The following is a 25,216-nucleotide window of genomic DNA, read 5'->3' as shown; positions in this document are numbered from 1 at the left end:
ATTTATTTTTAAATATTCTACTCATGTTTTCTAAATAAAGCTACAGCAAAAACAGCCAAAGCATGAAACTGGCAAAATTCAAAAAGCCTATGGCACTACTCACATGCATAAGTTAGGCATGTAGACCATATCTCAGTAAGGACGCTAAAAAACTAAAAAGACTGAAGTTTCATATTAAAATCTGGCCTTGGAGAATGTTTGAAATCTTTTTTGCCCACATGCAATTCAAATGGCTTTAAAATGTGAAATAGTCAAGATGTCACTGAGAACTAGGATAATTTGTGGAAAATAAATAGAAATTAACTAAGTTACAAGTATCCGGAGAGTTAGGTATGTATACGGACAGTACAAAGCTCTCATAAGTTTCTGAGAGAGAGAAAATGTTCAATATTCAGTTGCCAAATTTAAAAGCTTTAAGATTCTGATAGCTTTAAAATTCTGGAACCAATTACTAGCAAATGTGCCCTTGATTTTAAGTCATTTGCACTGAAGCCACTGAGAGCTATCCACATGCTTAAAAGATAAGCATACACTTAAGTACCTTCCTAAAATGGAGATTGTGTGAACAGTATATTTTTTCAGCTCTAATTGAAAACTGACAGTAAACATACTTCTTGAATGACATCAAGAAGGAGTCTGCCCAGAAACTGAATTTTTCAAATGTTCTAAAAATATCAAGGGGTTGGGGGGGGGGGGGGGGTTAGCATGTCCTAATTTAACTTTACCTACAGCTGTCATTAGTTGCCATGCAGTGTCTACTTTGGGAATTCTTCTGTTTATATGCAAATAGAAGAAAAGGGAGGAAGATTGTGAGAATTGGCATCTTTTTATTCATTCTTATTTAACACTTCTAGCTTTATATTCTTCAATAAAGTACAATCAAACATCAAAATTAAACACTTGCTAACCCAATGTTTGTCACAATTACCAAAATACCTTCTCATTCAAAATGATAACAGTGCCTCCAATCAACTAAAATGACCAACAAAATAAAAATGGCTGAAAAAGAGATGCGTCTCACAATGTGGCGAGAGGGCCTCCAAAACCTAGACTGTGAAGGATTCTGTTGTTTGTACTCAAACTCTGAATTACACTGGGACATTAAGTGAAGCCTATGCAGCCCACAGAACAAAGGTGTAATGTGTTCTGTGCAGAAGTTAAGGACAACAGTCCTTCATAAGCCTTGATGGCCCTCTGAACTTGTATGGTAAAGGCACAACAGTTTCTGTAACCTACAACATACAAGGAGCATGATGTGGCTAGCTTCACATATGGCTGCCTTTGACTACCCAGTCCATATGATCAGGTGAGCTGTGGGTAGCCTTCAACACAAGTTCAGAGACTCAAACTTGCACCTCTGAATTCATAGCAAGGAAGTTAACCAGACTAGCACTAACCAGATGGGGTGGTACAGTTAACCAGACTAGCTCTACACCCCATCCCTGGAAGAATTACTAAATAAATGCATAAATTAATTCTGCATAAGCAGAAGTTTCCAAGTAGGCAGTTGTTACCATCTGCAAAGAAAATAAACAGTGATATTTTATTAACATATTTATATTATGGAAGCTCACAAAGAACAACATTGTTGTTTTCTGGCAATGCGCATCAACATTATAGGAAACTTCAGTGATTTTGAATACGAATCTTGATGTTGAGCCACATGAGGAAAAATAGGACCTTTTCTCTTTGGATAGTTATAAATATGACCATTTAAAAATAAGCAACTTTTTCGGGGCTTGAGTTTGCTTCATTTTTCTGTCAATAGGACATTTCCCATATACCTGGATAGGATTAAAAGTGAGCCTGCATATGGAAAAGATTATAAAGAAATCACAGCAATTTCACCTCTATAAGGACTGTACTTCGTTAGTAAGGTGTTAAATGTGCCTGTTAATTCTCAGCTACTTACTATTCCTAATAACTTACCATTAATTTAACATTTGCAGTTATATTTTAGTTGCTTTTTTACTTTGCTTTTATCAGCAGAAATATGTCATTTAATTTACTGATAAAAACTGGGAAATTGAAAAAATAAAAAGGATTGTTAAGACTGCATAGTGCAACTCTGAACACAAGTAATATAAAAGTGCAAGATAGGTTTAGCTGCACCTACTTCCCTTTGTAGATAGTTATTGCAATGCACGTGGTCATAATCTGTGGTTTATGTACTAGAACCATTTTTCTATAAAATTAAATACATATAAACAACATCTTTTATATGGTTTATCAAAACAATGTATGAAAATAATTTATTTGAACAGTGTATAATAAGTAACACTATATACTAACAATATTTTAATAAAATATGATATAGTATTGTAAATATTGATATACAAGGCTTTATAGTTAAACACTCTGGAAACTTTTTTTTCCCCCATATATCTACCTGCTTCTACCCCACAAGTGTCTGAGTACCTACAAATAAATTCATGTAAACTTAAAAAGTTCTCTCTGGTCTTGTAGTCTCCCAGTCAGCTAGAATCTGTTGTTGGATTGCATTCATAAGGGATTGAAAGCAATCTCTGTGGGAAGGCAAGGCTGAAGACGTTTTTATATTTTTTTTCTGTGTGTGCAATTTCACATCCCATTTCTTCCAGAAGGGAGGTCCACAGGCAGGGGTCAGCTGCCAAGAAAAAATCTATGCAGGGGTTTAGGTTGTAGCCATGTTGGTTTAAGGATATAGAAAAATCTATTGCACGTGTTGCCACACCTGAAATGTAAGGCTGATAGTTCTGTTCTTCCAGAGGGACGTAAATTTGTGGGAAATCACAAGCACAAAGGGTGACGCATTAATCCAGTCAACTTGAAAGGTGTTGAGGATGAGAAGGTAACTGGATTCATTAGGGCACTGGGAGCTAGAGACAAGAAAAAGAGCAGAGATGTTTTGCTGATGGCCTGTGATGTCCAGCAGAGGGCTGGCTGTTTTCAGAACCAGCTAGAGATTTTTATACATTGATCCTTGCATTTTTAAGTAAAATGCATTACAGTAATAGAGCCCGATAACCATATCATCATCACTTGGACTTCTTTAGTACATTTTATGGAACTATAATTAAACATGCAGCAGTTTGATTTTTCTCCTTAAAGTGACCTCAGTGTTTTCAACTCAATTTAGCTTGAAAATTTGGAAATCCTTTGAATCCTGTCTGTTACTCAATTTGTAAAGTGTTCCTTCCTTCAGAAGGAAAAGGTGCAATGCAACATCAATTCCAGTTTCTTACTGTCCACTCTCTCCAGTGTATCTACAATGCTGAAGCTAAAATACTCTTCCTCTTCCTCTATTCTGACCCTGTCAGTCTGCTAAAGAATTTAAGAACTGCTGAAGCCCATCTAACCCAGCATCCTTTTTCCAAGAGTAGCAAGTAGCAGATACTTTATAGCAAGAGCATAAGGAATAGGCATGTATATATGACTTGTCATATTCTCCAAGTTACCAGCAGTCTGTCATAGGTTTAAAGATGTGTTAAGTATTAGGTTAGCTCCCTAACTGATGTGTGCAATAATCCTTTGAACGACCTATTCTCCTAAATTTGTCTAATTCTTATTTGCTGCCACATTTGTCCTGTGGCAAAGAATTCAAGTTAATTATGCAATGGGCAAAAATGTATTCCTTTTATTTATTTTAAACCTGCTACCGGGTAATTTCATCAGGTACAACCTAGTTTTTTAATTATAATACCTAGTGAATAACAGTTCTCTTCTTGAAATATGAAATATCTTAACAAGAAAGAAGCAAAATTCAACATCCTGCTTGCCATCAGACACCTTTGGGGTAAACAGACTGCTCCAACTTTTATCCTAGCGTAATCTGCATAAAATGAACTTTTCCACCCAGGAGAACTTATGGCACAGGAGAGCTGGAGGGTGGTATATGAAGTTTAATTCCTACTTGGGATAAATTTTACAATCTTTGCATACTTCTTTGCCTGAGGAACGGTGCATGAGCCCAAAAGTTTGCAAATAAAGAAATGTTTTTGCAATTATCTAGTTGGTCTAATAAAAGATATTGCCTCTACCACACTGACGGAGTTCCCTTTTTACTTTTTTTGAGACCATGACTTTGTAGACTTCAACCTAATGCCTCCTCCAGTTTCAAGGTGAAAAGTCCTAATCATTTCAGCCCCTCCTTGTAGGAAAGCTGTTCCATACCCATGACCAACTTGCTGCCCTTTGCTGTGCTTTTTCTGGTTCTACTATAACCTGAGATGGGATGACCAGTATTCCATACAGTAATCAAGATGGGGGTTCACCATGGACTTCACTCTTTTCACTGCTTCCCTTTTTTTTGTTTCAAGTACAAACAGTACCAGGTTCTTTATTATCCTCAGGGCTCTGCTTCCCTTTCCTTGGTGCCAAAGCAATCCCACAATCCGCTCCTTCAACCCTTCCTCAAGTCTTCTCTCTTTTGGCTAGGTTTCCCATTCTAATCTAAATCCACTCTCTTTCACATGATCTTTTAATGATAAATTATGGAAAGGAAGTACTGCACAGAAATACAGAAGTTTGTGTGACCAGCTCTCTTTTTAGAACAATTCTATTTCAAGCTAGGAAGCAATACAGTTTTGTCAATCTTCCTTTTCAGCACTGCAGTTAAACTATCAATCCTCACAAAAAGCTTTTGTTTCCTGTACATCACATCAAGAAGTATGGCCATATGCATGTCACGGAGCTGACTGAAATGCATTTGACTAATGAAATGTCATTGAAGCCACAATGTTTTGTAAAGACAGACAAGGTTCTTTGGGTAAATCCGGTATCTTTTATAAGACCAACTCAACTAACTGGAAACATTTTTCTTAGCAAGCTTCGGGCACAAACATCCTTTGGCAGGCTGAGGAAGCATCTGCAGATGGTCTGTGCTCTACAAGATATTTCAGTTTTCATCGGGAGAGGATTAGGGGCTGGAGGGGCAAATAATCTCTTGTTCGCTATAGTCTGGTGGTTATAATACTGGCCTGTGACAAGGGAGAGAAAAGTCCAAGTCCCTGATCCAATGGGCTAGGGACAGGCATTACACAAACTGGTTTAAGTGATCAGAAATTGGTTTAAATTGGATAAGTCCCCCCACCCCTCTGCCTTACACCTCTCAGCATTAGCTACCAGACCACATGCTGGCTACAGTCCCTGCTGTGGGAGACAACAAAGGCAGACAGGCTTTTTGGAGCTAATCAACAGGAAGCTGGTAATGTCCTTTCTTGGAAAAGCTGTTTAAGAAGAGTTTGAACTAATGGAGAGAGGCTTTGTTTTTTTACTGGGCTGATAAACACTGAATTAGGGGTGACAAACATTCCCTGTTGGGCTGCTCAGGAGTGGGAGGAACATTATAGCACCCTGCCGGGGCCTGGCCATGGCCCCCACACCCACCTCAGCTCAGCATTGTGGAAGGGAAGGGAATGGAGAGCCCCTGCCCCAGCTTCTAGCCTGAGCCATTGCAGGCATGTGCCTGAATTTTTTCAGTCCAGAGGGGATGTCTGTGTGGTTACAAACTGGTTCAGCCTAGCCAGGTTAGACTAGCCTGCAAAGACTGAATCAATTCAGGCTCAGCCTTTTTGAATGTCTGTCCCTAGCCATGGACTTAGAATAATCTGGGAAGAAATTCTGGTCTACATCAAGCAGAGAAGCCTTGAACTCGAGTCTCCTTATTCCAGCCCAGTGCCCTGGCCCAAACACACTTTCCAGAATCAGAAAAGCCCTCCCCACGAAGACACGGACCAATGTGCACAAGGTAGATGAGGAAAAGTTTTTGCTGGACATAAGGAAATGTTTTTTTTCTGTACAGGTAACTAGAATCTGGAACACACTTCCAGCAGAGGTGGTGCAGCTGTCATCTCTGGCGGTCTTTAAGAGGAGGCTGGACAAATATCTCATTGAGCTTGTTTGAGCCCAATTACCTCCTGCCCATGACAAGGGACCGGACTTGATCTTATAGGTCCCTTCCGGTCCTTTTTTCTATGATTCTATGAATGAGTTGCATTTCTTTGCTGATAACTAAGCCAAAAAGATTATCCAGAAAATAGAATATCTCCTATTTCCAGGACTCAATTACATTCCTGGAAAGGATTATTTCCCAAATATGCTAATAAACTAAAAGGTTATGACCAAAACCTCAGATAGATTTTGTGGAAAAGCTCTCTTTTACCAGTTGGGGCAAAACTCTATTCAGATATGCATCATTGTTCTCAGGTGTAGTACTTTGCTCTTTTACATAATTTGAACAGCTCCCATTGATGTCAATACTTTCAAAATATGCTTGTCATCAATGGGAAATCTGAGCTATAGGAGCGCAGATAGCATATTACTTAAACTGGATACTACAATGTGGATCTGAAAAAAGAATGTTATTTTAAGATGAAATGTGAAGATCATTTGAATAGTTTGCAACCCAAAGAGAATTAGCCCGTTTCAATATTCAGGTTCATTAATACTAAGTTGTTCTAACAGGCCTAATATGATATCTCCTAAATATATTCATAGAAGTACAATCACTAGAAGCACCAGATGCCAAAAAATATTTATTTTGGAGCATCATGATTTTCACAAGTGTTATACAAAATGCCTCATACCCATCCCAAGAACTACAGAATAATGCCAAATGGTTACTAACCATACAATAAATTGTCTCAGGGATGAACATTCCGTATTTTCATCATTATATACATGTATTTACAAGAGGACATTTCCACTGGTTAATTTAACCTTTAAACATTCTGGTTGGCTTCAGAGGAAGTTATTAAAAAAAATAATAATAATATTTTCTAAGAAGGCCTTTTAAAGCTTTGCTTTTGAATTCAATTTTGACCTGAAATGCATTTAGATATTAATCCAGAAAGAAAAGTGCAGCTAGACTTTGAGTATGAACATATATATTACATTTTTTATTTTGAAAAGAAATGTAATACACTCTCTGAAACAGCTGAAAAACTAAATCTAATAGGTGCAATGCCTTGGTCATATACTATGTTATTTTCAGAAGTGAATGCATTTTCCTTTGAATTTTAAAATAATTTAACCTCATCATTTCCCATTCAATTGAAGTCTTGAAGAATTTTAGGTACTTCAGATTTCCCCAAGAAGGTCAAGATTGTGTGCTGAGAGTGTATTAATGTATAGAAGGAAGAAAAGGGCTGTACAATAGTCTAGATATACCAGAGAAGCTTTTTTAGAACTGAGCATCATCTATCCTGGGATTTTAAAGGAGCAATTCTAAATTATCATGGTGGGGGAGGGGAGACACACTGTACAACTTGCATTCAATATTGTCAACCTGTGAATTAGTAAAACGTAGAATCTGATTATAATTAAATTCTTGTTTTTTCATTAAAACATTCAACATTTTATTCTAAAATCTTGTTTAGACCAAAAAGAATAATAAAGATTTGCTGTAGGAATTTGGGATTCTCTGTAATGTCCCATAAGTTTCAGGTCATTCTTCATTGCAAGAATGCTGCTGCACTTCTAGCTGCATGACTGCACTTTCTAAATACTACATTATAAACTGTTCTCTGTAGGTACTCCTGACAAAATCTCTGAAGCCTACAAATGCGTTTATATAGGAATTTAAATATTCAACCCAATATTGATAAGCCATGGCTATTCTCTGCCTGAAGTATTCAGCCAATGGAAATTTATTGAAAAGGTAACTCCAGAAGAGCACATTTTCTATGCGTTTCCATTTTAGAAAAGAAAAACAATAAACTTACATGTCAGAAACAAATGCTTATACAACTTTCTTTCCACTTTGCCATTCTAAAAACCAAGCTTTCCTAAGAACCAAATTAACCATCTTAAAACTAGAGGTTGGCCTATATTTACAAATTAATTTGGATTAAGAGGAGGTTTGGATTTAAAGTGCAGTAGCTATTCCTGAATAATTCCAGCTGTGGCCAAGCCCTAAAACAGTTATCACACCTAAAACTGAAAGGAAATCAGAATAAATGTTTTAACTGCAACTTCCACAACTAAATCCAACTCTGAAATACAATCAGCCATACAGGTGCTGGATGACAGTGCTATGATGTGCAATGAGAAAAACTATTAAGTGAATTCCAGTGGCTTCCAGTCAGAAGAAACTGGAAACATCAGAGAGTAGTCTGAACTCTTCATGTTACTTCAAATGGAAAATGAGAAAATGAGCTGCGTGTCATTCCTAGCAGCCAGAGGCAAAAGACTAGGATACTACCAGGGTTTTTTTCATATGTAGATTACACAACATTTTACAAAGATGGATAAGCATTATTAAAACCTTATACTACCATTAAAGCTTACTCCAGGAAGTGATTGAGAAATGATGCAGGTAAGCAAAGGATCTTAATAAATATTATTTTCCCCAATGTCTCTGCTTTGTGAAGTAACTCCCAGAAAGCTGGTTGCAGTTTTTCAGGTTTCGAAAAGTCTTGAAAAATTCAGGCAAGAAAAAGTAAGTGATGTTTTCTTCCTCGCATCCCGCTCAACACAGTGCAAGGTAACTATTCTTGGCAAAATTCAAAATATCTATTTATTCACTTAAGGGTACCCTAAATCCAGAGAGTACAAGAAAACAAATTTCACTTTCGGTGAATCAAGGAAAATTGCAAGTTGTTCTCTTGCACTGTAGTGTGATGCTTAGCTAATATCATTCCAATGTGCACCCTAGCTCATGCTTATGAATAATCCAGGGAGAGAATAAAAGTCATGGAGATTTCTTGGGATGCTCTCTTTTACCTTTCATTCAAGAAATCAGCATTTCAGGGACAAAATAACCTCCACATGGCTATCAAAGCAATTTGTTCTGTGATATTTTTATGGGCTATGGGTAAATTTAGAAGAACAGCATAAAAGCTAAGATGTTAATTCCACTCATAACTAGCAATAAGATACTAAAGTTTCTTATTGCTAGTTAAATCCCTGAACTATCAAAATCATAACATAAGCACTGCTCAATTTTATTTGCTTGGATTTTATCCCACAACAAGCCCACTGACGAAGGAGTTCAACTTTTCATTGCAGAAAGCAGGTGCAAAAATTAATGGGTTCAAAGAAACAACTCACACTGCAAATGCCATTGATCAAGCATTAGAGGAGTCTAATTAGTAAAAGCTGCTTCCAATGGCAAGCTTTACTTCTTATTTTTTTACACTATACATAAAAGAAGAGTAAAACATATTGTCTACTCTTGTTTTGTTACTTTGTACTGTTGGCAGCACTTTACGTCGAATCAGTTTTGCTATTGACAACGTACCTGGCTATTTGTTAGTATCAGCAATAAAACCATCTACTGGAGTTAGTACAAGATTAGCCTTGGACATGTGTAACTCATATCAGATGACTACAGTCTGGAAATGTAACCCACATCAGATGACCATTTTTGTGCCACACATTTATTACAATAAGGAAAAAAAGATATTTTTAAATGATCAGAAAACACTGTTGTAAACCATAAAAACTCTCAGAGGGACTCAACGGTGGATGACACATCTGAAACTGTTTCTAAACCATTTTTCAAAACTCACTACAATAGAGAACTAAGTCAGAGAAAAAAAACAATAGATGAGTAAGCCGTGTTTAAAAAGGCATATCTAGGAAGTCACAGTAAGAAGAAAGATAACAACTGAGAAAAGCAAGCCAGAAAACAACAGCAGAAAGAGAAACAGTGACTGAGAAATTTACCTGAAGTGTTTCTAGTTCTTTCACCATACTGAATGCGTTTGAAGTGCATGAACCACTGCGTGACATCTCGTTTAAATATAACGCTAGAGGCATTTCTTTTACTCGAATGCAGTGTTTTTGCAAACTACGTTCCTTGCAACCCTGGGGTTCAGCAATAGGTCCTCACGGGTTCCACAAAGAGATTGGGAGCCAGGACGTGGCAGGCCGCTAGCGTCGGGTCAGGCTGGGTCACGGCTGTGTGAGCTGACCCAGCCTACAGCCAGGGGTACATGCGATATGAAAGGGTTCCGTGACTTTAGAAAGTTTGAAAACCACCGTTCTACGGAATACATTTTTGCCATAACAGCAAAAATTGGATCTCGGTGAAATGTAATCTGGTTCAGAGGGTTATACCTGTTGTTGAGACTTGTGCAACAAAGCCTGAGAATTTGTGGTCTCAGACAATACCAAAGAGATTTTGATTAGTTTGTGCCTACATTTATACTTATACTTGGTCATAGTTGTGTCTATGCTGTGTGTACCACACACAGATATACAGTACTTCATTAGCGGAAGAAAGAAAATCTTTCAGACCAAGGATGTCTACTAGTTTTAGAAGGGGAAGTTTAATTTTTTTATTAGATACTGAAATATAGGATCACTTCCACCCCACAAAGATAACTAGTCATAGAACATGGTATATTCAAACAGAGTATCATGTTCCATATAATACACTTCTAACAAATGAAATAAATCATCTTTTAAATGCCATCATACATATGGGACTAACACTAGCTTTCTGCTGTGGTGGTCCCCAGACCTCTGTTTTATCAAGCATTCTTAAATGAACTAATTAATTGTGGTGATGAAGTGAAGCCGTTAACGTGGACCATCTTGTTCATGCAGTAAAACTGAAGCAGCTGCTTTTGTTTGACTGATGTAGTTTGAAAGAGCCCCCTGATGGTAAAGAATAGAAAAACAAGGGATATTTCAGTGTTCTTTCTATTACAAAAATTACTCATAGGATTATAACAGTCATAAAAGGAAATTACTCTGACTTCATGTAATTGAAAGGGGGGAAAATGTTCATGGTTATTAAAAGATAGGTGGACAATATAATTTTGCCACTTTTCTTAAAACCAATAAAAACCCTAAACCTATAAAATCATTCTATTGACTATTCTAATACCTGAATAACTGAATCCTAATAAAGCTCTCCATTAAGTGGAAATTCAATCACTAAGACTGTATTTATGAATCCCTTCTAATAAACATTACTGAAAAATATACTATCAGAATAAAATGTTGGAACTGTGATGAGAAGTGATAACTCTACCGAGTGAACCTGTAAAAAAGGCCTGATGCTATATAGTGTGTTAAGTTTCAGTGGGAAGTGCATGCTTTCATTGAAGCTCTCTGTATCATAGGATGACCACTTCCCTTTGGAACGCTCAGGTTTTATTCTGATAACGAATGTTTCAGTAACTTACTTTAGACAGGATGAAGGACTTGATTAGAATAAAATTACACCTGAACTGACCTCGGTGGGAATTATGGGTTTTCACCACTATGCAGATAAAAGCCCTGATTTGACAGCTTTCTGTCTTCTACATTTATCACGGCCAACAGTATCCCCCATTAAGTTCCGTCCAACTTTTTAATAGGTAACAGTGAAATCCCAGCTCTGCTGAAGTCACTAGGGATTCAACCATTTAATTAAATGGGTCTAAGATGTCAACCTTGGATGTTTTGGCTCTTAAGTATGAGGGGGAACATTCTCTTCTTGAACATGTAAAACAGTCCGTTTCTTGGTTCCTAAGTACTTGCTTAAAGCAGGTTTCACTCTACAGTTAGTTTGAAATTATATCAGCTATTGACATTAACTTCAAATTGGGACTAGAAATGATAAGATTCTAGCCAGCAGGTGTGTCCAAAATTTTTCTAATGAAAAGTAGGTGTATTGTCTAGTAAGTACTATTTTATAATACCAAAAAAAGGCTAAAAATAATCTCAAAAAGCATATCTGAAAGTACTGGTTTATTTTGCATTGAGCTGAATAATGGCAACATAACGCATGCATCCTTTAGCCTAGGAATAAGATAGCAGATCAGAGGTCTAACCACAGCATTCAAAATTAACTTTCCAGTGTCTAGGGTTCTCTGTCATAAAATCATTAACAATTATAAGCCACATACAGAATAATTCAAAGAGCATATACAATGACTCATGGACCCCAAATCTTTTTGAATTATAAGTAATAACATCTAGGGTCTAGTGGTTGATTTAAAATACTAATTTAAAAATCCTGGTAAAATATAAACTCAGTCATGGAACTATATGCTTAGTATAAACGTGGAAATGATTTCAAAATTATGTGCATGTATGTGAATGTGCACAAGAGTGTGCATGTGTGTGAGCCTATGTCTTTTAGTTAAGAATTGCCATCATGCTGAAAATACAAAAATATAAACCTTCCACTATTCCCAATGTGTCCTAGAAACTTTCCAAGAACTCAAAGACTGAAAAGAAACTGAAAGGCCAGACAGCTGCATATTACAGATATTTTGCATGAATTTCCTTTGAAAATAATTTCAACATCTGTAGTATGCCAGAATCATTTCTTAAAATGAATCCACTGCAGCTAATGTGCTCTCATGACACATTCTAGGCTATAGTACAAAGGATTAAGCTATTTGGGGAAAAATAACCCACACCAAAGCCATCAGTAATCTACATTTGGATTACTTCTCACACTCAAGGAAACCTCTGGATTCAAAACATGCAGTTCCAACCATGTATGACACAAATGATTTGAAGTATTGGATTTCTTGGAGTATTGTCAGTACTCCAGTTTGGAAGCTACCTTGCTGCATAGAGAACTAAGTGAAAAAAACCCCAAAACAGCTCCAACGTTTTAGAAAGGGCCCTTCAACATCATAGTCCTGTTCAATAGCATGTACAACATACAGCCATTTAAACCTAGTGAGGCCCTCAATTTTTTTTCCAGTGCTTCAGTTTGGAAGCATGTCAAACACCACTTGCTTCCAAGACAGATTAAACCCAATTTAAACCTGCAATATCATAAAACAAGCAAAAACAAAAAAAAAAAGAAAAAAAGTGAAACAATTTTTAATGTTAAAAACCACCTAAAGCTAGGAAAATGGGCTGCCCCGGCACAGTGGTAGCTGTCACATGATGGAAAGAGTCCGTGTGTGTGTGAAGACTTATCTATCTAGATATAGATATACACGCACGCGAATACACACACTATCTAGATAGTAGGTTTCTCATACATACATATATATATACACACATATACATACATGCATGTGGGCATGTATGTGTGTATGAAGCAACCTACTAGATAGAACGGATAAGATGAAATAGGTAGTGTTTTCATTCATGCACACACACATGTGTATGCACACACAATGTGGAAGTACACCGATACCCACACTTAAAGAGACGATTACTACTAAAAATGAGGGTGATAGCATTGCACAGATTAAGACTGCGGGGAGAAACCTGGATAGTGGGGGGAATAAAATGCAGCCTCATCTTATTGCCTAGAGTTCAATCAGTCGTCTCCTCCTTGAGAACTGGGCAAGTGGAATTGCCCCGGGGAATCGGACGAACCGGGTCTGGTCCCCATGACACGGGTGTTGTTGCGAGCACCTGCACACCCCGACTCAGACGCCGCTCCCACGCGAACGAGCGGGGCTGTAAAGAGCGGCCCGAGATGGCAAACTTCGTGCCGAGGTGCGGGCAGGGAAGAGAGGCGCTGTCCTGCTGTGCCGCTACAGGCTCCCTGCACCGGGCGGCTGCGGCTGCAGACCCCCGAGCCGAGGCTCGGCTCGTCCCGCGCCCGCGGAGGAAGGCGGCGAGCCCTGAGTGCCGCAGCCTCCCGCCGCGCTCGGCCTGCGCCCCGGGGCACTCCGGAGCCTCGCCGGCCGCTGCACACCTGCGGGGGGGGGGGGCGCGGGACACCTCGGCCCCGGCGCCACGCGGCCCGGCTCCGACTCCCGCCTCGGGAACAGCCCTCTGGGAGCTCCTCGTTCCCCACTGGAGCCGGCAACGCCACCGCACCACAAGTCCAAGAGAACTTTCCGGCCCCCCGAGCGCTCCCAGCCCCGCAGCCCCGGCCCGGCCCGCAGCGCCGCTGCCCACGGAGCTGCCCCCGAGCCGCCGCCGTCGCAGCGCGCTCCAGCTTCACCCCCTCCCCGCCAGCCCCCGGCCCGCGGCATCTCCCCAGCTTCGCCCTCGCGCAGCGCGGAGAAACGCGCATCCCGCTGCGCTCCGGCTGCCGGGCACCGGGACTGGCGGGCGCTGCCTCCCCCCACACGTCGGCCCCGCGGGAGGCTGCGGGCTCCGCGCCCTCCGCACCCCGCCGCAGCCGCAGCGTCCCGGCACCTCCCGGCCACCAAGCCCGGCTCCCCGGAGCACCTGCTGCTGCCCGCCAGCAAGCTCCGGAGAACGGCATGCAGCGACCCGCGGCATCGCCCCCCGCCCCGTCCTCGTGCCCGTGCCCGTGCCCTGGACTTCGCCACCCCAGCGCTGCTGCGCCGGGGCAGGACGAGCGGTGCCGGCCGGGGCTGCCCGCGGCTGCTTACCTTTCTCAGCGCTGACATCCTAGTGCATTATTCCCGCGGCGGGACAGAAGCAGGGGCAGGGGCGAGCGGCAGCAGCAGGGCGTGCGCAGCATGACCCGAGCCCGCGGGCTCCGCGCCGCTCCCCGCGCGAGGCTGCAGCTGCCGAGCGGTCCCCGCTCCGCGCAGCCGCGCTCCCAGCCCGCCCCCGGCCCGCCCCTGCCGCCGCCGCCCAATGCGGAGCCCGCGCCGGGCCCAGGAAGCCTGGCGGGCGGGCGGGCGAGCGCGCGCGGCGCTGGCGGAGGCGGAGGGTCCCGTGCTGGCCATGGCGCTGAGCAGGAGGGAAGGTGAGGCTGGGCCCCGCTTCTCGCTCGGGGCGCAGCCGCTGCCGGGAGAGGGGGGTGAGATTCCCCTCTGCGGTGCGGACGGGACATCCTGGGGGATGAGGCTCGGGGCCGCCCGGCCGTCCCGCCTCTTCGCTTGTCCCCGCCTGAGCGGCCGTCCCGGGGACCCCTCCCGCGCGCTGGCGGCGGGCGCCCCCCTGAAGTTTCTTCCTGGCTCAGCCCGTCCCACAGCTGCGCCGCCTCCGCGCCTGGTCCGTGCCGCCTGGCGCCCCGCTGCTCCGGGCTCTCCGAGCCGGACGGGCCCTGCCTTGCCGAGCGCTGCCTTTGCCGGTGTCCCTGTCCTCCCCCCGTGCAGCGGGAATGGAAACCGGGCGGGTTGTAGGCTCAGGGCTGTGCCTGGAGGTGGACGGTCTGGTGACGGGTGTGCGCCCGCCCTGGCCCCGCTGGTATGTGAGTGTGGCTGAGCCCCCTTGGAGTTTTCAAACAGCCTGAGTATGACGCCCGCTTCCTGGTTGGCGAGGGAATGGAGCTGTGGTTAGTAACCGAGTCCTTTTCTGGGTGAACAGTATAGTCAGCGACAGGCTTTGAGGCCGTGGTTGTGCGGTATGTGGCACTACAGACCCATCTGCGGCACCACATGCTGCACACACAGGTGTTCCCCACACTGCTGCCTTGCACCGTGGGGGGAAAGGGTTGACCCCAGGAGATCCTGTGGTCAAAAAAAACCCCATGCCTTAAAAAATGGGGTGTACATGGCAGTAGCACATGCTGCCCAAAACTGGAGCCTGGCCAACCACAGCCACACTCTGGAGCGCTGCTGCAGCTCCCCGAAGCCCCCGGGACCCCAGGTAAAGCTGCTGGAGCCAGTACAATTACTGGCCCCAGCCTTCCCTACCCCACCTGGGGTAACCTGCTGTCTGCCAGAGCGTGTGTGGCATGGTGTTCCGGAGGAATACGTAGCAGCACCACTGCTTCTTGTCCCTGGGCAAACAAATATCCACTCTAGTGTGGACACGGCCTGAGAGGGAACACAGAGGCGGTTGGGTACTACTTGTTTGAAGTTTGACTCTGTAGTAGGTTGTTAGATGTGGCTCTATAGTAAATATTTATTTATTTATTCTTTGTTTTAATTTAATTTACGTGCCACCCTTCCCCACAGAGACGTAAGACGACTTAACTTACAATAAGAGAACAGAATGACTTTTATAGAACAGGAAAGCAAAATAACTTGCAAGGAAACTAAAATATTAACACAAAATGGAAACCCCCTCCTCCCACAGACAGTATCTCAGCCTAACTTTCCTTTGCTCAGAAAGGAAGGTCTTGCAGTGCTTCCAAAAAATGCCTAGACTCAGGCTCTGGCGGGCCTCAAGATGGAAAGAGTTCCAGAGCTGATGAGGGCCTCCCTCACATTTTGGCCAAAGACACTTTGGCGTATTGATGGTACTTGCAGGACATGGTACTCTCAGCTGACTTTTTTGATCATGATGGGCACAGCAGAGAAGGTGGTCCTTTTGGCATGTTGAGCCCAGACCAGATCCACCCCCATCAGAAGTTGGGCTGCCCAGTTCTGCATCAGCTGCAGCTTCTGGACCATTTTCAAAGGCAGGCCTGTGTGCAGCTTATTGCGGTAGTCTGGCCTTGAGATTACAAAGGCACAGTTGACTAGGAGATGCTGATAAAGTGTTTGTATGACCTGCTGGGACAGGACATACAAACACAGGCCATACAGATCCCGGAGGGTGATGATGAACAGGGATCCTGGTTCTCCCTGATTTAAAAAAATAAATAAATAAAAAATCGCAAATTCTCTGATTAAACACCCCAACATTTGTGATTAAAATGAAAGACCACTAATATATATATATATATATATATATATATATATATATATATATATATATGTATATCAGTTGAACACAATGGTTTCTTGATACATTTACAATTTTAAAGCAATTTCGAAGCCAACCAGTGCCTGTGTGTGCAGGGTGGGCGCAGGCTCCTCACCTTGCTGCTGTCACTCGAGGACTCTGCAGCCCAGCAGGTGTGACACGGTGCTGCAAGGCACAGTGGGGCCACACAGGGAAGCTGCTTGCCGCTGCAAGCTCCGTGCTGCTCTAGTGAGGCATCCCATGCCCTCGCAGCAGCAGCGGGGGGTGGCAGCACAGGGTTGTGCTCCTCGCTTCTGCTGTGCGTGCAAGGACCACATCACCAGGGCAGTGCAGAGCTTGCAGCAGCAACAAGCTTCCCTCATGTGCCCTGCAGCACCGGCTCACATCTGGGCTGCCTAGGCCCTGTGGGAGGGCAGCAGGATGGGGAGCCCAAGCCTGCAGCAGGCTGCCTGCATCCACCTCTGCCCCATGCACAGATCTGGGGGGCACGGGTCCCCTCTGGGATTACACGTAGTGCTGAGGAGCCAACCCCACCCCCACCTACAGTCCCGTCCCACTCCTCACCAGGGCCCTGCGGCTGTGCATTCTGGCCCTGGGCCCCAAGCCCCACACACTGACTGGCTGGGGAGCAGCCCTGGCCCTGCCCAACTCCCTCCCTATGGGGGCCTCAATTCCCACTCCCCACCCCCTAATTTACCCACGGAAGCTGCTCTCCATGCCTGGCATCCATGTGCATATACTTGTATATGGTGCCCTCTGCTTGACCGCTCCCTTCCAGCCCCTTGCAGGCTGGAACTCTGCCAGCCTGCACAGAGTTCTTTGCAAAACTGTAGAATCCACGAGTTTCTCCATTAAAATGAGAAATCTGCATTTTCCTCAGTTAAAGGGGGAAATCTCCATTTTCCCATGGGAAAGGAAAACCTAGATCCCTGGTGATAAACAAGTGCTTGTCATCCCCTCAGGACCTTTCCAGAACTTCATTTTGTCACTTCTGGCCAGATCCAAATCTGAAAGAAAGGGTCATGCAGCCTTCTCACTGGATGGAGTTAGTGAAAGGTGGTCCTGGCCACCACGGGAACCTGAAGATACAGGCACTGCAAAGGATCCAGGGATCACCCCAAGGCTGTGAACCTGAGTGATGAGCAGAGGCCAGACTTTATCCATGATTGAGACTTTGGGGTAGGGGTCAGGGTTGGTCAGAAGAGAAGTAGAGATAGTCATCATCAGTATACTTATGGCACCTCGCTCCAAATTTTTACACAATCTCATCCAGCAGCTTTATGTGAGCATTGAACAGGAGAGGTGACAAAATTAATTTCTGGAAAGGCCCTGAGGGGATGACGGGCACTCGTCCATCACCACCCTTAGTGGTCCCAGCAGATCATACAAATGCTTTGTATCAGTCTTTCCTGGTCAACTGTATCTAAGGCACCTGAAAGATCTAATTGGATTAGCAGGGCACAATTTCTCCAGTTGTTCTTCCAAGTGAAGATTGTCAGACAGGGCCAGGAGCATAGTCTCTGTGCTATATTCATGATGAAAGCCAGACTGACCAGAGTCCAAGAAGCCATTAGTATCCAGATACACATGGTGCTGTTTGGGTGACCACCCATTCCATGACCTTCCCGAAAAAGGTGAGGTTGGAAACAGGGCGGTAACTGGCTTAGGAGTCAGCATCAAGTGATGGTTTCCCAAGTAGGTTCCAGACAACTGCAAACTTAAGAACATCTGGCACCCTGTCCTCCCAAACGGAGGTATTGACAACCCTGCCAGCAGTGACCCCAGTCTCCCACAGCTGGCTTTTACAGGCCAGGATAGTCATGGGTCCAGTCTCCAACTGCTTGCCCTCAACCTTGGAAGCATATCTTCTCCATCAGTGGCAATTTAAAATGATCCATTATAAATGAGGAAGCTTGGTCTTGCCCTAATCGTGAACTCTCCTGGCAGCCACCACTTTGCTGCAAAGTTAACCTGGACACTAATGACTTTTTTTGTCTGCAAAGTAGGTGGCAAATTCGTCACAGCAGGTGGGCGATATGGATGATGAGGGAACAACCACTCTAGCTTACCTTGGATATACTGAGTTTGTCTTTCTGGCAGAAGTGATTTCTGGTATGTCAGGTGCAATTTGGTAGCCAGGCCAAAAAGATTTGTGTTCTGAAAATAGAAGTTTCAACACCACATAACATTCAAGGAATGAAGATTTCTTAGATTTCTGGAAAATCTTGATACAGACAGCAAAAGGGAAAGAATTAGTGAGAAGGGAGCCTGAGTGTATAAAACCAAAGAAGCAGATGTATCGCATTTTTATTCCAAGAGGGGAAAGAGAGCTAGAAGCTGTCCAACTCAAGCTAGCAACAAAAAAACTGCAGAACTGCCTGTCTCTAGGCAGTACTTCTCAAAATTGTTGGAGTAAAGGCACCACTCTTAACATTTGCAAATTGTGGCACCCAATCTCAAATACAAATTTATATATTATAGGGCTTACCTCCTTGCTGAGGGGCTGAGAAATGGGGGTGGAGGATTGGCCAGGCAGGGACAAGCTTAACCCTGCATTAATTTGCTTATCTCTTCACACCTCACAGAAACCCTACAAAGGATCTGGTAGCACCCCAAGATACTGTGGCACCCTGGTTGAGAATCACTGCTCTAGGGGAATGAAATAAAAAACTATAGGGGATTTATCTCATGGTATCTTAATAGTGTGAAGCAAGCAACTTCTAAATGCAGTTGTCATTGGTAACTCCCAACTGAGAAGATTAAACCAAGCAAAGGATATAAAGACACCTGGGCAGTGCTGTCTCTCTGGAGCTAAATTACTGAATACTTGCTGAAGAGCTTTCTCAATCCTCACTCAATTACTGTAGTGATGTGCAGTGGCAGAACGACCTGGTGTCATGTGGAACTAAGTAGATTTCTTTTTTTTTTTTTTTTAAATATGTCAGGGATCTTGGAAGGGAACAGGGATCTTCCTGGTACTGTACATGCAAGAGTACAAAATGGGGGAGATGAAGAAGACTTATCTGTATGACTGGTATGAAACTGCAGATTTGGGTTTTGTGAAGCTTTGGGCAATGTTCCAGATGTAGAAAGGGCTGTGTGAACAGGGCAGGCAGTGTGTTGTGGGTGCTGGAGCTGAACTGGAGTAGCTGGAGGTCAGTAAACTAACAATGCTAGGGGAGGCTCTAAAACAGGGAACTGTGATTTAAACTCAATGTAGTGTTGCAACCTATGTACAGAATGAATAATGTTTCCAATTGCTGATATGTTGGTGCTAGAAATCTAAATATAGAAGCAGGGAAAATTGTGCATCTGTATTGATTAGCCTCACTACAACATGATGAAGTTATTTGCATAATTATTTGTTCCTTAGTTTATAATCTTAAGAGTGAATAAAAGTCATTCCACCTAGGCTCTGATTGCCTATGAGAGATAACTGGGAACCACAGGACCATGGATGCATACCTGTTTGTGTGCTAGCTAGCAGAGCCTAGGGGAGGGGATGTGGGGAGGTGGACAGGGACGTGATCTGTTATATGCAAATGAACAGAATCGGAGATCAGGATGAACTGTTCTAAGCACCAATCTATAACGTGTGGAACAGGAAAAATGGTGGTGTCTAGAATTTCTCTTTGGGAGGCATAGGCCAGCATTCTCATGCTGTTAGTAGTAAATCATAATTAGGGTATCTAAAAATATCTATGATTTTCTAACACAAGGCATATTGCACCCAACACAACTTTAGACCTTTTTATGACAATAAACATGACTTATTCACTGAACTGGAAGTTTGCATTTATCTAGGGACCAATTATACGTCTATATTTCTTCATAGGTTTTTATTGAGTAATGAGCAGAAGACAAATATTTGGAATGCATACTTTTGTATTTGTAACAAATAAACAAACGGGATAAATTAGCCATTTTTTCTGTTCTTAATTTATCCAGGAATAAGGCTGCTTCCTACAGACTTCTTAATTTGTAACTGTGAAAGCATTGCAGCTGGATTTGTGACAAATTGGTTGAATATTACCAGCTTTCTTGTTTTTTGCTTTTGAGTTTTTTTTTTTTTCCATACATGTATATTTTAATACAATTACTAGCAAGGAAAATGCAAAATAGAAATGAGGGGCAACTTATTTTGCCCATTTCTGCCCAGTTTCCAGTCTGGGAACAGTATATCTTCATTTCTTCATAATGGCTACACCTGCAAGCTGCTTTTGGTCATGTGAGATTTTTTATTTTGTCAGTTACATCCAGTAAATAAGCTTATTTAAATTATCTTTGAGTAAATTACTAATATAAAGAGTTCCAGTTCCATTTTATTTTTGTGCACTTTCTAAATTAATGTAATATTGAAATTTGGGGGGAAATGCCTTTGAATAAGGAACCAGCTTCAGCCTTGTGTGATGCATCACTGCCACATCATATATTGGCTGGAGAGACAAAGAAACATTGTGGCCCTGCTGTCACATGGAATTCCACTATGGATGGAAGCAGATCTAGTGAGGGGAAAAAGACAAGTGTCAGGTCCAGTATCTGCAAGCATAGACCATATTTGCAGCTGAATATATATGGTAGCTCTGGAAACCTAAATTATTTGGCCTTGTTTATTTTGGAAAGAGTGGCAAAGCATGTTTGCATAAGTTTGCACTTGCAAGCCTTTTCTTACTGTAAAACAATAAAAGGTCTGAACTAAATGCACTTCTAATATTCCATGGTGTTTAAAGGACCAGAGGCCATATACAAAAAGTTTTTATTTAGACCAGAATTTATTTGGACTTTATGTCCAAACATGATCCAAAAAGAGATCTGGCTCAGCAGCGGGTAACCCTGGAAATGCCCAGCCTCACTGGTTGCCTCTCTGTTAGATATGTTTCCTAGGCACCTGGTGTTTTGCCATCTGCACGCACTTGTTACAGAGAATGAGGCTTAAACAGTGCTTAGATCCCATTGTAATGGAAATGGAGCCTCTGAGGGGAGGACTCAGCATTCAGTTGAATGCAAAACACAGCAACTATGGCTACTTTTATTAAAAAATGCAGTCATCACAGGGTAAAGTGGTATAAGTGCTGGTGCACACATATAATATAGCCTTGTGCTGAGAGCACTTGTCCAGAAGTGAGAGACCAGTGTTTAATTTCTCCGCCACCTACAAGGTTTTAAACCTACACCCACCAACTTCCAGAGGGCTGCCTTAAAGCACCAAGCTACATGATTAGACTGGATGGGGATGGATTTCTGTTGACTCTAGGCCACAATGCAAATAAAAATTCAAGATTCCTAAGGCCAAAAGGGGAGCAAGCAAGAAAGCCTCACTCTGGTCTCATGGCTAGGGCATTCACCCGGCTGGCGGGAAGGATGCAGAGTCCTAGGTTACAGTCCCTAATACCACCACACATACATTTTTATGTTAAATAGTCATTGGATTAATAGCTAACAGCAGTTATAATGGCCAGGTACCCAAAAATTTGGTGCCCAGTAATTAGGCATTCTCACTCCTTTATTAGACTTGGTTTCTACCTGTGTCCTTGAGCAAAAGTTAACTTAGCATCTTCTGCATTCTTGCTGCTTTTCACTCTAGTAATTGCATTTGTGTTAAGGTTGTGTAATGGCTTCCATCATGGTCTCCTTCTAAACTCATCTTAAGTGGCCAAAAAACCCTTTTTTTGGTTAAAACTTTCAGTGCTTTAGGGTGAAGTTAGAATCACAGGAGAGTAGAATGTACCAATTATATGAAGAGGTATAAGCAAGCAGTTGATTTTATTGAGACTATTTGATTGATACATATTAAGACTCCTATAACAGTGAAATTCAAAAAGAAAGTAAAAACAGAAATTCAAGCTTTGGGCTACAGATAAAGAAAAAAATCACTTTGGTGAACCTGCACATTAACTCTATTCACTGATTCAATCTCCTCTGCATTATGAAAGGTTTCTCTTCCAGCAGTTCCAGATGTCTCATTTCCATTCTATATTAACATCTTGCCATTTTTTCTTTTTGTTTTCATTTTTTCCAACTTCTTAGTTTATATCTAAGTTTATAACCACCCATTCCTTCTTTTTCTGTCTCCAGTGATAGCCACAACAACTAGTTGTTGGGACCCAGAACCCTGTGAGCTTGGGTTCTTAACTTTGGCACTTACAACATGCTCACCACCCCGCGATATATTGTTGTATTACTTTTTACTAGCTTTAGTATTAGAATTGTAACTGCTATAGTTGTTTTGCTTTTGACTTGGAATTGTAACTGTTAAGGTTGAATAAACTTGCTTATAGTTAAGGTCAAACATGTCTTAGTGTCCATACCTGGTAAAAAGGCCCGTAGCATCTATGACGCTGAAGTTGTTTTGAATCAGAACAATACAGAATACTGCATATCTCGGTCTCAGGCTTGTCTCAGTCACTCAAAAGCAAAAAAGACGGTTTGTTAGCAGTAGCTCATGCACCTTGTAATAGTTTATTTTGACATTCCTTTTAAGGATTGTGGGGTTTTTGTTTGTGTATGCATGAATATAAATCATCTTAAAAGGTTCTTTTGGCTGAAGCAAGGCTCAAGCACTCTGAATTTTATGGAGGTGATTATATGACATGGTTGCATAGTGGGGTGAGGACTAGACTGTGTTACCTGGAAGTTCCCTTTCAGTCATATGAAATACCAGGCTGAGACAGTCCCATGCAACCTTAATTCTGCTTATACATTTGAATAAGGAAGGGACCAGAGAAGTGAATAGTGTTTTCACAGAATTAGGTTATTATAATGACCATTCACGGTAAGAAACAAGATCTTCCATTCCTTTCTGATGAAAGCTGGAATGACTTGCATAAATCTTTTTGGTATCTGATTATTTTTGTAGGTATTTGGATGGGTTTACAGTACCCCTTCATGCTGTATGTGCTAATACAACAAACTGAGGTCAGAGTCTCCACAGATTTTTAATTTTGACTAGATTTGAGTCTAGACTTCCTAGAATTTGCTTTGCTTTTGAAGATTGGTAGGGTATAGAAATCACATTATCACTGTCTTCTACTTCCCAAGTCATCTTTCACTGAACTTAGACTATGAGGCTAGGGACATTGTCTGTACATTGTCTGTACATGTCTGTACATTACATATAAACTGGTTTAAGTGATCAGAAACTGATTTAAACCTGTAGCAGAACAGAAGTTAGGTGCACATAAACAAGTTTGAAAATGGCTGAAACCAGTTTGAGATACTACATTCAACCAGGTTTATCAGACTTAACTGATTTGGGTCAAACCGGTTTATGCAATGCCTTCCTAGTTTACGTTAAACCAGAATCCCCCAGCCTTCCAGGTGCTTTGCAACCTGGGGCAGGTTTCTGCTGTCTGCTCCAGCCCAACAGAACTGGCCCTGCTCCCTGGTTGGAGCTCTGGCAGAGAATGCAGGTACAGCAGCATCTGCCTGGCTTCCTCCTGCTCCCTTTCCTCCCCCTCACCACACCCTGCTCAGGCAGGGATCCGCCCTCCCCTTTGCCTTATACAGACAGCTCTCTGTATTAAATAGCATACCACATGATGGCTACGGTCCGTGCTGTGGGAGACAGGACAAAGACAGACAGGACAGTGTCCGCTTAAGGGTTTTTGGAGCTAATCAACAGGTAGCTGGTAATGTCCCTCCATTCCTCCCTTGGAAGAAGTTGTTTAAGAAGAGCCTGAACTAATGAGAGAGGCTTTGTTTTGTTTGATGGGCTGATAAATGCTAACAACTCCCTGTGTAACTCCCTACTGTGTAACTAAATGCTCTGTTATCAACAGCGAGGTGGAGCGGGGGGGGGAATCCTCTCCCTAATCAGAGTGTCCTGCTGGGACCTGGCCATGCCCCCCATTTTAGCACTTTGGAAGGGAAGGGAGGGTTACTCTAGCACCCTCCGGCTTCTAGCCTGAGCCACTGCAGGCATGTGACTGCATTTCTCGGATGTCTGTATGGTCACAAACCAGTTCAGCTTAGCCAGGTTAGACTAACCTGCAAAGATTGAATCAATTCACACTCAGGCTTTTTGAATGTCTTTCCCTAGCCTGAAGGTCTATGTTCTGTACCTCTTTCCCCCGTCTCCCCATATAATTCCTCTTTAATCAATGTCTTTCTGGGATCTGTGATTCATAAGAGAGCTAGGTTTATGAGTTGTCACTAAATTGGATTGTAGGGTGCTCCTACAGTCGACATTAATTGTAGATGGGCTGTTATCTTTTTTTCTGACTGGTATAATGTGCAGGCATATAGTAAGACACTTTAGTACAACCTCCTTTTCAAATTGTACTAATTTTTCATTATTTTTGGTCGCTGGAAAGGGAACACGTGAGTAGAGGTGTGATTTAACTCAAGTGTGAATTCAGGATTAGGTTAGAGATTGGAAGAGATACCATATTACCATCAAGATTAAAAATTGATTGTTGTCAGTAGCTACAACTTCTTTAAGGAAGCTGTTGGATCAGCAGAGTTGAATTGCCCTGGATAATGGAGGGAAAGTCTTAGATGAACTTTTGAGTTAAGAGTCCAGATATTTCTGCCTAAAGCAGTGAGCAGTGCACTAGGAGGGTTGTGTGATTAAATAGTGTGAAGGATGCCTAACACTGTTGATATGTGGTATTGTCTTTTTTTCATGCATAAATTAAAATAATGTGAAGATGTTAGGCTTTTTCAGCACTGAGTGAAGGGCACATGGTTACTGTTAGATTCCATTGTTTTGCTGTTAAAATTGTTATGAGCAAAGCTTCTTGCCAGAACAGAATTCTAAATTTATACA

General features: G+C 42.4%; 1 protein-coding gene and 1 long non-coding RNA gene across 2 annotated transcripts in view; one reads left to right on the top strand and one right to left on the bottom strand.

The window, feature by feature from the left end:
* Positions 1-14,403, bottom strand: part of LOC132251208 (uncharacterized) — a 549,220-nt gene extending 534,817 nt beyond the window's left edge. The window contains exon 1 of the long non-coding RNA XR_009463113.1: positions 14,238-14,403. This is a non-coding gene — a long non-coding RNA (uncharacterized LOC132251208). The remainder of the gene's footprint in view (positions 1-14,237) is intronic.
* A 48-nt stretch (positions 14,404-14,451) lies between these two features.
* ERICH1 (glutamate rich 1) overlaps positions 14,452-25,216 on the top strand; it is a 135,764-nt gene continuing 124,999 nt past the window's right edge. The window contains exon 1 of the mRNA XM_014610418.3: positions 14,452-14,560. Coding sequence (XP_014465904.1) covers positions 14,539-14,560 — 22 coding nt within the window. The 5' untranslated portion in view covers positions 14,452-14,538. The remainder of the gene's footprint in view (positions 14,561-25,216) is intronic.

This window comes from Alligator mississippiensis, chromosome 1 (assembly GCF_030867095.1).
Source record: "Alligator mississippiensis isolate rAllMis1 chromosome 1, rAllMis1, whole genome shotgun sequence".
NCBI lineage: Eukaryota > Metazoa > Chordata > Crocodylia > Alligatoridae > Alligator > Alligator mississippiensis.
The sequence above is the reverse complement of the archived record's forward strand: the minus strand, read 5'-3'. Positions and strand labels throughout refer to the sequence as shown.